General features: G+C 40.1%; 1 protein-coding gene across 2 annotated transcripts in view; it reads left to right on the top strand.

Moving 5' to 3' along the window:
• The window catches only part of MGAT5 (mannosyl (alpha-1,6-)-glycoprotein beta-1,6-N-acetyl-glucosaminyltransferase), a 311,378-nt gene that overhangs the window by 277,234 nt on the left and 19,261 nt on the right, over nucleotides 1-14,883 (top strand). For both annotated transcript variants that reach the window (XM_004674702.2, XM_012728964.1), the window contains exons 14-15: nucleotides 2,223-2,369; nucleotides 9,560-9,676. In XM_004674702.2, the coding sequence (XP_004674759.1) occupies nucleotides 2,223-2,369; nucleotides 9,560-9,676 (264 nt within the window). The remainder of the gene's footprint in view (nucleotides 1-2,222; nucleotides 2,370-9,559; nucleotides 9,677-14,883) is intronic.

The following is a 14,883-nucleotide window of genomic DNA, read 5'->3' as shown; positions in this document are numbered from 1 at the left end:
AGACTTAGCCTAAAGTGTTTGTTTTATGTGTACTGATGCTAGCAGAGCAGAAAGAGATGGTGCAAATTGTTACTCAGATATAATTAAACCTAGGTCACATTCAAGCCCATTAAACAACAGCATCAAATCTTTTTAATTAATGGGTTCAGATTGGTTGGTCTGAAGTAGCTAATTAAATTTTTTCCAGGATTTTCTATTTAAATAAAGCATTGTGGTTCCTACAAAGTTCTTTTTGCAACTTGAAGGTATCCAGCCTTCATGGCACTCCCTGATTTCTGTGGGCTGCATATCTTTGGTTTAAAGCTTGTAGCCCCTGTCTGCATCTCCCAGCACCTACTTTCTCAGAATCAAAACGGTCTAGAAGCCCTATGCTCACCCACAGCCTGAGGGAGGTTTCCTCTCTCCTGTAAAGAGGACACATTTCTCTAAAATCTGATGGGGGTGGGGAGTAGATCTGAGATGAAAAGATTCAAGGATGTAACCCTCGGTTCTCCATAATTTCATGATGCTAGGATACTTTGGGACTCGTGCCTCCTATTTTCTTCCATTTTTTCTGCTGTTGCAAGGCATCCCTCACCATCAGCTACTTGTAGGTTATGTGCCATCCACAGTCTTTCTCCAGTAATCTCACTCTTGTTACTTAATGAGATCCAGAAACAGGGTCTCCAAATGGTGATGAGATATTCTCATAGACTCCTGCTTCCATGTTTTCTCTCTCCTTATGTTTTCAGGGTTCTGCCCAAGAGGCTCTGAGAGGCTCTGATGGACTCTCTAAGCCACCACCACCACTCCAGCCTTGGAAATCATCTCTAGGCTGGAAAAATCATTGGAAGTCAAAAAATAAAAATTCCTCCAAAGCTCATAAAGGTTAGGTAATCCGTGCAAAAAAAAAAAAAAAAAAAAAAAAAAAAAAAAAACATTTATAGGCTAGGATCACTCCAGACAACCTGAAATTTTAGTTTCTCCCCCCAGAAATCCCTACCAGGGCTATATGACTCTCCAGTATGTCAGCCCTGGAACTGAGTAGAATACATACATTCTGCACCTTCCACTATTTCGCAAGGAACTTGCCAGCTTACACTCAGGGCTCCCTAAGCTGAGCCCTTCTAAATACTCATTCAGTAAAAGTAACTGCAAAGACAGGGTTGCTGGGGAGAATAGTCAAACATGTAGCCATAGCCAGTTGGCTACATCCTTCCCTCTCAGGGCCTGGCTGTGTGGGTGTTCATCAGCATGATGGCAGGAGAAAAGGGTGCTCTGGGGCCATTATCTTTTGTCACTCTGGGTTCTGGAAACATTTCAGAATTGGCTCCTTGATGTGGGTGGAAAGTTCTCAAATCTTACCATGCCAAGACTTAGACCCTGCCCATCAATTAACTCTAGCCCCCAGCCGCAGCAGTGTGAAATGGTCAGAGGGGAGCTTATACAGTGAGGCATTTCTATGAGATGTTGCTTTGGGGATCCAGGAATCACTGGTGCCCATGAACTGCAGTAAGTGCCCTTTGTCACAGGCAGGCTCAGCTGTGAGTGCTAACAGGACTTTGAGAGTGTGTTTTTGCTGCCATCTATTGTCTGCTATGGGGAAAACGTGTGGTTTGCCTGCAAGAGAGGGAAGCATTGGAGGACTCAACAGCACCCTTTTCCCCCATTGAGGGGAAAATAACCAAGAGTCAGAGTCCCCAGTGAAAACCCCAGTATGAAAACCTGTGTTTCCTGACCTGCCATCATTTTAAAGCCACTCCATTTGAACTGTAATCAAACCACTAAGTGACCTTTCTGTCCCTCCACCCAGCATCACTGAAAGGCCCTGTTGTTCCTTTAGTTCAATGAAGAAACCTTCTGTTTAGTTAAGCAAGTGTTTTTCCAGTCATGTCTCCTGGTGAGTTACAGAAAGATTATTGTTGGATCTTGGGTTTTGTTGTTGCTTGTATTCTGTTAAAACCCTCCCTACCCCCTCAGCTATCCACCCCTTCAACACTTATTTCTAAACATGAAAAACATAATGATTTGAGTAGATTTACTAGCCCCAAAAGGTCCCTGGTCATGTTTTTCAGATCGTGATGTTAGCTGACTTCTCTTTGCCCCACCTAACAAGTCCTGGGAACCTTCCAGGGGCTCTGAGGTCTCCCCACAGAACAGGAATGGAGCACCAAACAGTGCCCAGAGTGCCAGGAGTAGCAATGCTGGTTGATAAATTTACATGTGCTGTGTTTTTCTTACAGTTGTTTGTCGGACTTGGGTTTCCCTATGAGGGCCCAGCTCCCTTGGAGGCCATTGCAAATGGATGTGCTTTTCTGAATCCCAAGTTCAACCCACCCAAAAGCAGCAAAAACACAGACTTTTTTATTGGCAAGCCAACTCTGAGAGAGGTAAGCAGCCATAAAATCATTTCATTTGCAATAATATGAATAATAGCAACTGAGTGCTAGCAGTGCATTTAAGACTCGTGGCCTCAGATAGCAGTTATTATCAACATCATTTGATGTAGTTGAGTGGAACTATGGGTGGAGGGAGGAAATGCAGAGTTGCTTAGAGAGATAAAAGATTTGATTACATTCCCAGAGGGGTAGAAGCCATGATAGCTTGAATCTATTTCTATCCTTAAATTGTGAGATCTTTTCACTTCACCCCAACTGTATCTTAATTCAAACAAACATTGCCACTTTTCTAATAAGCTGATCTCTTATACTCTGAATTTTCAGAGTTTATGGAATAATATTATCACCTAGTTAACAAGTATGGGAAATAGTGGGCAGTGGGAAGTCTCAGCCTTGAAGAGAAGGTACAATACAGAGACTAAAGAGAGGGTCTGTTATAACAAACCATCCAGTGGGGGCTATCCTGACAGGTAATCCTGCCATGCCACTGCTCAAACATTTTGTCAAAGCGTTATTTGAATTGCTCTCAGGATCCTCTTGAAATCCATAGTGTGTGATGAATCACCATTGGAGGCAGTTAGATTCATTTGGGGTAATAAACAAGCTATTTAGAGCATGAGAGTGACCAAGCTGGGCGCCTCTGTGTAGTTGATGAGTGGTCTGTGGGTGATGAGAAGCCTGTGTATTTTGGTGTCGTCATGGCGCCCTCATCTCCAGGCTTCTGCCAGGGGTGACACTGACGGTCACCCCTCCTGTGACTAGCAACACTACAGCAATTATTTTTAAAGTGTGCATTTTCCATTTCCACAACCTAAAACTTCCTGGGTTGAATCTCCTGTCCCATTTCCCCCCCAAAGCTATTTACAGTGCATTTTTCCTGACTATTCTCTACAAACTAGTCAGATATCTTACCAGTTCACAGGTTGATTATTTTGAGAGGTCATTTCTTTGAGCCTCCCTTTCTTTGGAGAAATGGCCAAAGGGGATGAAGAATATCAGAAAAGTCCCATAGATTGTCTTCAAAAAGCCAGCCTGTGGCCCAGATAAAATCTGAGAAGGATTAGCTATCTGTGTGTATGTGTACATGTGTTTCCATGCGGGCTAGCTTTTTCCTTCTGCTCATATAATAAGTTTGAACCCTTTATTTTGGGGAGTGATTTCTTCTTTGGAGGCGATTCCTCAGCCATACTTAATGCAGCCTGTGTGTTAGGGGCTGTGGGAGGTGCCAGAGAACAGAGATCAGAAATGTTCATTCTGGCACTGAAGAGCTTATTCTTTGGAAAGCTTTAAAGAGGTGTTTTCCAGCAATGAAAATGCTTTAATTTAGGGATCTCTGCTTTAGTATATGACAATTTGAAACTTTGGAATTTAGGGTAGAAATACAGGCAAATACATCATCCCTGCGTTTAAATTTAGATGTAGGAGTCCAAATTGTACAGTTATTTAGATTGTCCATGGGTTTTTTTTTTCTTTTTGGATAAAATATGCATCATATAAGACTGTTTTACCCATTTTTAAATGTAAAGTTCACTGGCATTAAGTGCAGTCACTGTTTTTTACAACCATCATCACTATTTCCAGTAGTTGCTCATCATTTTCACCGCAGAAGCTGTTCTGTTTAAGCAGTAATTCCCCATTTCCCTACCACCACCACCTCTCCACAGCCGGGAGAAGCCACTATAAATAGTACCTATTTTAGATAACCAAATGTAAGTAGAATCAGGCAGCACTTGCACTTTTGTGAGTAGTTACTTAGTATAATGTGTTGAAGGTTCCTTCCTGTTGTAGCATGTTTCAGAACTTCATTACTTTCTAATGCTGAATACTATTCCATTTTCTAGCTATGCCACATTTTAATATTTGTTCTTCTGTTAATGGATACTTGGGCTGTTTCCATTTTTTATCTGTTATAAATAAATATGCTGCTGTGAACATTGAGTTTTGCTTTTAGTTCTTTGAGGTGTATATCTACAAGTAGAATTGTTGGGATTTACTTTCTGTCTCTTTAGAAATAACTTTAGCCTTACAGAAAAGATGCAGAAATAGTACAGAGTTGGGTATATCCTTCACCCAGCTTCCTATGATGTAGCATATTATAATACCACAGGACAATTGTTAGGCCATGACAGTATGATGGAAAGCATAGTATTATCTAAATGTCAGATGTGCCACTAATACTCTTTTTTCCCCAGAATCTAGTACAGGATTCCATTTTACATTCAGTTGCCACTATTTCCTTTAATCTCTAACAATTATTTCATCTTTCATTGTCATTCACAGCCTTGACACTTTAAAAGAGTATTGGTCAGGTTTTTTTTTTACATCTACATATACTGTCCCTCAATTTAAATGTTTGATTTTATAATTTTTTGGCAAAATATTACAGATGTGAAATAGCCTTCTGTGGGTATTTTATCAGGGGATGTATGACATCAGTGTGTTGGGTTACTACTGGTAATAGTAACCTTGATGACTTGGTTAAGACAGTAGGTTTACATGCTGTTTTTCCACTGCTATAGCATTCTCTAGTATGTGGCAGTTGGAAAAAATAAAGGGAGCTAGCTAGCTTAGCCTCCAGAGTAAGGGTGTCAGCCCTCTCAACCCAACCCGTCCTTTTATAACCTTTAGTACCCCTTTTATTATTCTTGGACATTTACCTGCTTACTTCTGTAATTTCAAAAGACCATGATTTCCCTAACCCTAAAAGAAAGGGGTGATAAAGTAAAATAATTTACAATGAGGTAACAACATGTTTCAGTCTGTGTGAAGTTGCCATTGTCCCTTATAACAAAGGAAATTCTTTGAGATGATACTAAGTATCCTGTCTCAAACTTTTGCCAACTAATCAGTGGATCTTGCCTACAACTGTTATAACTGTGATGTTCTGATGGTGATTGTCTGTTTCCTTTTCATGATTTTCTTGAAAGAAACCCATCTCTTTCTGGAATTACTACATACAAGTTTTTGGGAAAGGGTTAATGGTTAGTGATTAAAGTTAGAGCACTTTGGTAGTAAGCACCTTCTTACTATTCATAATTCTAAAGATTAAGATTACACCTTGTTAGAATCCAGCTTTGGGGGCGGGGCTTGTATTTGTGTTTTTTTGAAGTACCATTGGTTTACATCACTGCCTGTGCTTTAGTAGGTACAGGTTCACACCTCCAAATGTGTTTTGTCTTATCACACACACCACCGAAGTAGTTTTACCTTAAGGCACTTTCTTTTTAACTGAAGTTCATTGCATAAAAACATAGATAAATTTTAGGTGTGATTGCTGAGATTTAGCATGTGTGCATACTACATGTAGCTCGCTGCCAAATTTCAGTTCTATCCTTCATGAGACCATTGTCCCCTCTGTTGGCATTCTTAAATACAATCTGTTTCCCAGTAAAAATGTTGCATAGAGCAGACCAGCCAACATGAAATTATTGACAAAAGTATGTATGTTGTTTCGTACGTGGTGTTTCCCATATCATAGTCATCATCTAGCGATTGGCTTTTTCCTGAGATCAGAGAATTTTCGTTCTTCATGGCATAAAAAGAGACGATGCATTGGAGCTGCCACCCAGGCAGACTGCCCCTGTCCCTTCCCATGACTCCACCAGAGTATAAATGAGACTCCAGTTAGAATGGCAGGTGACTCCAGATAGATGACTCCATCAGTCCTAGGCTCCCACAGGGGGCGAGGGTGCAGAAGGTCAGTCGACAGATGTTCATTGTGTCCCCACAGGACCCCTGGTGCTAGTTGCTGCACAAGAGGAACTTATCAAAACATATTTCCTGTTTTCCAGGAGCTCACAATTTTATATAAAAGAGTGATAAAATATGCATAATAAAAGGAAATGTATAAAGAAATAGCTAAGTGAATTTAGGAGGGTAAGTTAGCTTGGAGCTCTGCCAGGTGGAAAATGTGCAGGGTGGACTCAGAAGAGGATGGGAAGGGTGGAAGAGGTACACTGTAAAGGAAGAGAGATGTGAAAGTTGGTAATTGGTAGAGAAACTCCTCAAAGGTCAGTTTGCTTTGAGCAGAAGGGCAGGATCCATCTGACGTCTATCTTCTCTGCTGCAGAAAATGCACAGAGCAGGCTAGAAGCCAGGACACCATGGCTTCAGGAAAAAGCCCATGAACTTGACCTCACAACCACATGGGCTAAACACTTTGAGCTCACAGAAGTCACAAAATCCTCCTAACTAAAGATACTTTTAATCGGGAAAGAGCTGTGTCAACAGTCCCCTTCAAAACTGTCTTTTTTTTTTCCTTCCAGCAAATGGAAAATTATAACCAAAGTACACATAATTACAAAGCTATCTTTTTTAGCCAATCAAATCTTTCATGTTAAGCAATAATAGTTCCATATAGCTTGTGTGTGTGTGTGTGTGTGTGTGTGTGTGTGTGTGTGTCTGTGTCTGTGTCTGTGTCTGTGTATCCCTTCTAAAGAGCCTCATTGGAAGAAAAGCATAGATTTTAAAATATGATTTAGTTTTGGTTTTGTTTTTGCACTGGACTAATTTTTAAAACTACAGTGTACTCTCGGGGTGGTGATGGGGAGGGAAGTTCCCTATAAGTAATGTGGTCCGTTCAAATTGTATTTTAATATAATATAAACTTCATTTTTATTTTTATATTTGGAAACATATTAATAGATTAGTGATCATTATTTTGACATTTTGCAAACCATTAAAATTTTCTAGTTTTTCTAGATTTAAGAGTTTCTTTCATAAAGAAAACTCATGTTCCCCTTCGAGACTTAATAGCCACTTGAAGTAATGTATCATATTTAATAAGACTTTCATTATTTTTACAAACTATACTCCAGTAAATTTATTGATTGATATACAATGAAGTACCTCAGATCACACGGTTCTCAATAAATTAACAAGAAGGAGCATAACATTCAGAGGGGGAATAATGAATCACAAATGACTTTCTCATAAAATTAAGTAAACTCACAAAATGTAAATGAATAAAATGATAATGGCTCAGCATTTTGTATTTTCTATGTGCATCTTAAAAAGAAATCTAATACAGACATAGATTCAGCCTTGGAAATTTGTTTAGATTGGCAAAATTTAAGAGGGTGCTTAAGAGGTGTGTATTTATATTTGGCCTTTTTGGCCTTTACCTAAAGAACTCAGTAGCATCCTTTTTACTTTACCTCTCCAGCTAATAAATTGTTGCAAGATGTAGATTTGAAATTGCTGTGCTACTTCCAGACTATGGTCTTCAGGAATTGTAAGCTCCACTAAACCTCCAAATCCTCAATCATACACAGGAAACCTGTCCTCTCTTGCTCTTAGTGAGCACAGTGCCTGGCGCAGCCAGAAGCTTTAATATATGTTGAATCTAAAATATCTGCTGGGGGATGGGACAGGTATTTCCCCAGCCACATGAACCTGTGGGCACTCTAGATTCCATCACTGACTGGCCAGAGGACTAAGCACAGGAGATGAGGTCATATCAGAAGACTGAGCAGATCATCAAAGAGTGGGGCTCTGGCCAAGGAGCAGGAGCAAAATCTAGGCTACCTGCAGCCCTGGAACAGATATTAGCATAAACTGCTGCTGAGGCTCTGGGTTTCCCAGCCTGAAAAGTGCTTGTGTGTGATAGGCTATGAAGAACAGGGCTTAGAGTGAGATGGAGGAGTATGTGCAAAATTATCCAATTCTCTGAGTATGTTGGAGTTGGAAAAAACAAAGGAAGGTGGCTTAGCCACTAAAGCAAGGGTCTTCACCCTCCCAACTAACACCTCCTTTTATTACTATCTGCTGAGCATCTACCTGCTTATGTACGTAATTTTGAAAAAAGGATGATTCACTAACCTTAGTAGAAAGGGGAAATAAGCAAAATAATTTATAATGTAACACATGTCTCAGAAGATGTGCAGTTCAAACCCTAAACCACATGCAAGAACTAACTAGAAGACATGTCTCATTCCTCCTTGTAATGAACAAGTTTATATTTAAGAACAATAAACCATTTGGTTTAATTTGTTTATAATTATGAAAGAGGGGCTAAATATACAGGTACCTGTATTTATACATGCATGTATTTGGATCCACCCATGTATCCACTAAATGGGTAGCTGCAGATATAGACTGCAGCTATAGATGTAGCTAAAGACAAATCATTTGATACTGACTTTGCTGCCATGATTTTTCAAAAATTGTAATAGTGATGTTCCAGATATAACAAAGTTCAAGTATCCCTTGACTTCCACAGTAATAATGTGCCTGGGAAAGTCAGTGTGTATTACAACTGTGCTAAAGAGTTAAATTCTATGAACATACATGGAAGCCCAGAAAGGCATCTGGAAGCTGTCTGGGCAGTGAACAGCTGGACCCCGTGTGGGACTGCTATGCACAGTGTGTGCCATCCTTGGTCCCCACCATGGGTTAAGAGCAGCAGCCCCCATCATTGTGCGAACTTGGAATGCTCTCACAAATGTCCAGAGTGCTCCCTTAAACCCATGACCTTGAAGGCATACAAGAATAAAGGAAGAAACAAGCTTAAGGGGGGAAATGAGCTACGATAAGGGTTAGAGTCTCAAGAGCTGAAAACTATAAGAATTTATACTAATTTCTTTGACCACCCTTGGATCTAAAAATGAAACTCCCTTTACAACAAAAAACTTCTTTAACTTGCTTGACTGATTGTAAATTATCTTTATGAATATCAAGGCTCCAATGTTATGTGAATAGTTATTTTAAAAGCTCTTTTTCTGATATTTTTCTTTCTATCCCCTTTTATGTCTTCCTATGAGTTTAAAGCCTGTGAAGATTTTATTGTAATTTTCCTGTGTTTCTCTGTCAATCTTAAACAGTATTTTTTAAAAACTAGTAGTAGTTTAATCGAGGTGATTTTCAAGGCTGGGTTTAGAACCAAGAGTAGATGCTCATTATTTCTTGGTGTGACTTTGGGGTTGAAGCCAGCAGTCACGGCCTCCATGTCATCAGGATATGACACTCCAGCTCCTCTTTTCAAGGGAGACTCAGGCCATCATCACTTTATTGTTACCTGTTCACAGGAACTTAGGAGGTTTAGATCAAAGAGAAGGTAAAAATGTCTTGCTACCTACGTAATTACCACTTATACCGTAAAAAGCGTTGTGTTTCATTTAGCACAGTCTTTTTTAAAACAAGGCAGTGTTGTGAGATTGAGGTGTTGTGTTTCTCCTTCCCAGCTGACATCCCAGCATCCTTATGCTGAAGTCTTCATTGGCCGCCCACACGTTTGGACTGTTGACCTCAACAACCAGGAAGAAGTAGAAGATGCCGTGAAAGCAATTTTAAGTCAAAAGGTAGTTTCTTTATTCCAGCTTTCCCCTCTTGTAATGTGAACTGGAATTTGTGGAAAACATTTCAGGCTTTGTGTTTGACTAATTTGAATGTGTCCATACTGTTTTAACTCTGGAATTAGAAAATGGCCAACCTGTTGGGTTTGACCTGAGGGTTTCATGAATGTTCTGTGAAATGGAAACAGCTGGTGTGCAGATGTGTGTGCTGATTCCACAAATCCTCTGACAGGACCCTATGTGCAGGCACAGGAAGGAGAGTTTGTATTTTACTTGCTTCTGTCACTTACTGATGTATTACTCACCAAGGTCAGAAAAGATGGGCCTGTTCTACTCTAAAAAGTGAAAAAAGAAAAAAAAAGTGAGAAAAATAGGATAAGGATTAAGGAAATGCTGAGAAAAAAGTTTTTTTGCAGCTTCAGTTTGGTTTATCTTTACCTAAGCATCTTAGAAAATTTTGTGTAAGTGACATCTCTGTGAGGGATGCTCATTTCCATAAACGTGATCAAGGCTAACAACTCCCTTTCCATAGAAAGCTTACACCCTGTGCACAGCTTAAGTAGCCCTCTCTCCTGAACTGCCTTTGGTTCAGTTTGGTGCTCCCTGCTCCCTATCAGAGCACTTTTTTTTACACTCTGATATTTGTTAAGGAAAGCAATATAGGTGAGGCAAGAAGAACAATTGTGGGTCAGACAGCTTGAGTTTAGGATCCACCTCTCTTACTAGCAGCATCCCCTCTGACCTCTGTGCCACTGTTTCCTTTTCTCTGATATATTCCACTATTCCTGACTTAACAGAGCATTTGGGAGGAATTGGTGACATAATGAATATAAAGTGCTTAGGTGTGTTGTATTCTGAAGCATAGTGCCTAGTCACTGTTAACGTTGCATATATATTATTTTTGTTGTTGATAGAGTGGATTTCCACTAGTCTATAAGCATTATGAGGGTAGGAAAATATATCTGTCTCACTGGGTAGCTAGCATAGTGATTTACCTAACAGATGGGTGAGAAACACGGAGGGAGGAGTAGGTGTTTGTAGATGAGCAGAGTATAAAACAGTGTATAGTCAGTACTTTTAACAGCATAGAAAAGATGAAGGAATGGAAGTGGAGAAGACTGTCTGGAGAGTGCAGCATTGACTTAGTCTCATAGGTGAGTGGGAATCTGCAAAGCTTAACTGAGATGTGTGGCCAGGAAGGCCTGTGTAGATGGTGTAGTGTGAATAAAGGAGAAGAGGCTAGAAAGACCTATCTGAAAGGAGCTGGGGGCCATTTAAAAAGCCCTCTTTCTCTTTTATGGGACAAGAATTGTGTTCCAACTTCAACTTAACTAGAGCATCTGCAGGGGAACAAGCACTCCAATACACTGTGTAAGTCCTACTGAGCGTTGGTATAGTTTCTCAGAACTTCCATTAATAACATCTGAATCCCAGTCTTCACAGTTTCAGGCAGCAGTGCCCTCGACCTCTCTCTGGTGACCATGCTGAGAGAAGTGCTGAGCCTGGCATCACAAGGCTGCCCCAACATATCTGTGATACCCCCAAAGCTTCACCCCCATAGTCACTGCTAGGGATATCAAAGATTCTTTTTCTTGAGTCCCCAAGTCCCTTAGTAATTCTTACAGCTGCCTTCACAGAACCACAAGCATAGTGACTTAAGCAGCAGAAGTTCATGCTCAGTTTTAGAAACTGGAAGTCCAATACTAAGATGTGGCTGCGGCCACGCTCCCTCCAAAGTCTCTAGTGGAGGAGCCTGCCTTGAACTTTCACCTTCTCATGGTCCAGTTGTGCCTTAACTGTAACTGTTGCACTTTGTTCTTTCTCTCTAGTTTCCCTGTCGGTCTGTCTCAGCTGCTCAAAAAGACAACAGATGTGTAGGATTAGGGTCCACCTTAATGCAGGTGACCTCACCTTAGAGTGATTAAATCTATAAATGTCCTATTCCAGATTAGGTGACATTCACAGTCACAGGGTGTTAGGACTTTATCATACCGTTTGAGGAACACAGTTCGGCCTATAACACATAAGATCACATGTCCTTGAAGAGGACTAATTTAAAAGCTAATGTAAAAGTAGAAAATCTTGGATCATGGAGTCCAAAAATTTTTTGGTAATAGATCCGCTTACTAAATAGAAGTCCAATAGGAAAGCCTGTTACATAAGCCCTGAGGGTGGGACTCTAGATTCCGTCTGCTGCCTCTTACTTGAGGTGGTTGTGTTCATGCCACTGAAATGATAGCACTCTAAATGTAAAGCCTTGATTGACCTTTTCCACCCATATTCCAAAAACTACTTAAGGCCACTTTTTAAAAATGTAATTATAATAGTATGTGATATTTGGAAAAACCTTCTTTTTGCACCTCTGCTATCTGTGGATACATCTTTCTGAATGTTAGTTAATCCTATATAGTTATATGATGGAAAATTGAATCTTAATTTACTCAAGACCAAACCACCAGTAAGTTGTAGAACCTATATTGAAATCCAAGTCTTTGGATCTCTAAAGATAACGAAGTTAAAAAGAAAAATCATATAATAAGGGACAGGTCAGAGTAGGAAAGAGAAGTAAGCAGTGAAATTAATACAAAAACTATTTAAACCCTATGCTATTAGAAATGCATCAGAAATTTGGTGCCAAATTCTCTCACATTTAATTACAAGATTTTGAATTACATGACAAAAAAGCAATCCATAGCCCATCAGTAAGAAAGGAAAGTCAATCAATCCAGACCTAGAGATGGCCCAGATGTTAGAATGATCAAATAGCAACTTAACATGTTAAGAATAATACATTAAAAGACTTGGTGATAAAGGTAGACAACAAATGTGACAAGGTAGAGAATTTCAGCAGCGAGGTGCCTTAAGAAAAAAAAGAATCTTTCAATGGACTTAACAAGCAGAGAATATCAGTTAACTTGAGGGCTTGTCAGTAAAACTTAGCCAAATGGAAACATAAAGAAAGAAAAAAAAAGTGAAATTTAAAAGGATTTGAGAACTGTGGCAACAGTATAGCCCAACTAATATGTAGTTAGAATCTCAGAGGAAAGAGAAAATGGCCAAAAAACATATTTGGAAAGAAAATAGCTAGCAAATGTCTAATGTTTATGAGTGGCAAAAAGCTGTAGCTCCTGGGAGCTCAATGAACTCCCACCAGGATAAATATGAAGAACACCTTCAGGTACATCATAATCAAACTACTGAAAAAAAAAAAAAAGATAAGGAAAAAAGTTCTCGACGCTAGCCAGAGAAAATTTTATTACATTGAGGGGAAGAATAATATAAAAGATCACCAGGCCTTCCCTGGTAGCGCAGCGGGTTAAAGCACTGCACTAAGAAGCTTAAGCCACTTCTGCATGAGTTCGATCCCCACTTGCCCCGGAGGTGACCACATGGCGTAGCAGACCTCTTCTGACCTGCCCGCTGCTGCCCATACTTCTCAGTTGGCCTGTTCTGCTCCCCACTCTGTCTCTGGTGAATCCTCTCACCGCCCTTGCATCTCTGGCCTGTACCCCAGTTCTGTATGCAGAAATTAAATCCTTAAAAAAAAAATTTAAAAAAAAGATCACCAACTTTTCTTCAGTAATAAGAGACCATGAAAGGGTATTCAGGAGCCAAAATGTATAATCCCTTAAACAGGCCTTGATAAGGCCTCTATATTTTATTCTAAGTATGAGGGGTAATGTTGAGCAGAGGAATTACATTACCTAGTAAATCAAGGAGACAGGACTCACTCCTAGTCTTCTGGCACCTTCTGAGCCTGAATAAAGCCTCCGCAGGTGGGGTCATGGATGGATCGCTGATCTTTGACAGCAATCCCTATAGGAACAATGTAGAAAAATTGAAATCCCATAAGAGAGATTAAATAGAGATGGGAGGAAAATGGAAGCTTTCCAAGGCCTCTAGCAACTCCACAATGCAGCCCGCAGGATTCTTCCTGTGGCCATACAAGTGACAGTCCTTTTTTCACAAAAGATAAACAAGAACACTCCCAACTTCTCCATGACTGCTCCCACTTTCTCAGTGACTAAATATGGTTTCAGCATTCTCTTCATTAAATACCCCAAGGGGCTTTGGCTTATTCTTGGAAGGACTGCCATATAGACAACTGTCACATACAAGCCCCCAATCAGCACATGGGATTTTCCCAGTACTCTTAATCTTTGCATTTAAGGGTCTGGAAAGTTCTATATAAAGGGCCCTGCTCCTGTCCACAGGATGACTGGTAGCGTTCCCTAACAGATTTGGTTTAAGAATATAATTTCCTTTATTTGCATTTCCTTTATAGGAAAATCATTTGGCGTCATATCCTTTAAAACAGTCAACTGGGCACAAAGCAATTAATGAGTCAGCATCTCTTTGATTAGACTGGATTTAGTTGGTAACAGAACAGAGGAAGAGCCATTTTTCTCTATTTATTGCTTTGGGCCCTTTAATTTAGCTCACTTCCATTTCTATTTTTTTTTTTAAGATTTTTTTATGCATACAAGAACTGGGGTACAGGTCAGAGGTACAGGGGGAAGGAGTGAGAGGAATCACCAGAGACAGAGCAGGGAGCACAATAGGTGGATTGACTGAAATGCACTGCTGAGGGGAGCAGCAGGTGGGTCAGGAGAGATTTGCTGCGCCATGTGGGTCCCCTCCCTGGTTAGGGATCAAACTCATGTTGCAGTGGCTTGGGATAGCTTCATAGTGCTGTACTTAACCCCCCTGAACCACCAGGGAGGCCCCACTTCCATTTCAAATGGATGTCCTTTGGAATATGTTGTAGGAATGACCCTCAAGAATTCAGTCTCCTCCCCACCAAATAATCAGATCTGTTGATCTCATCCCAAATGACCACTAATACTTATTTCACTCTAGAAATTCTCTTCTCTTTATTCCTTTATAGATGAATCCAATATGTCAAGTCTTGTGATCCATTTCTTCTTCTTCTATAAATTCTGGGGGGGGAGCCATATCTCTCAGACAGCTAGAGAAAACTTCTGTACTCACCCATAGTTGAGTAAATAAATATCACTTAAAGAAGAGGGGGAAAAAATTCATTTGCTGTGAAGGGCTATGATTGGGTCAGAGATGGAACAGCAAGTATGAAACTTGCATTAAGAGTAAGCTTAGAATATAGAAGTCAGTTTTTCCAGAGTATTCTGAAGTCCTCAGAGATGAACTATATAAGAACGGAATTTCTGTTCCTGCAGAATAGTTGTGCCCTGATA

This window comes from Condylura cristata, unplaced genomic scaffold, assembly GCF_000260355.1.
Source record: "Condylura cristata isolate star-nosed mole 26May11 unplaced genomic scaffold, ConCri1.0 scaffold00002, whole genome shotgun sequence".
Classification (NCBI taxonomy): domain Eukaryota; kingdom Metazoa; phylum Chordata; class Mammalia; order Eulipotyphla; family Talpidae; genus Condylura; species Condylura cristata.
Note: the sequence above shows the minus strand (reverse complement) of the source record. Positions and strands in the feature narration are given on the sequence as shown.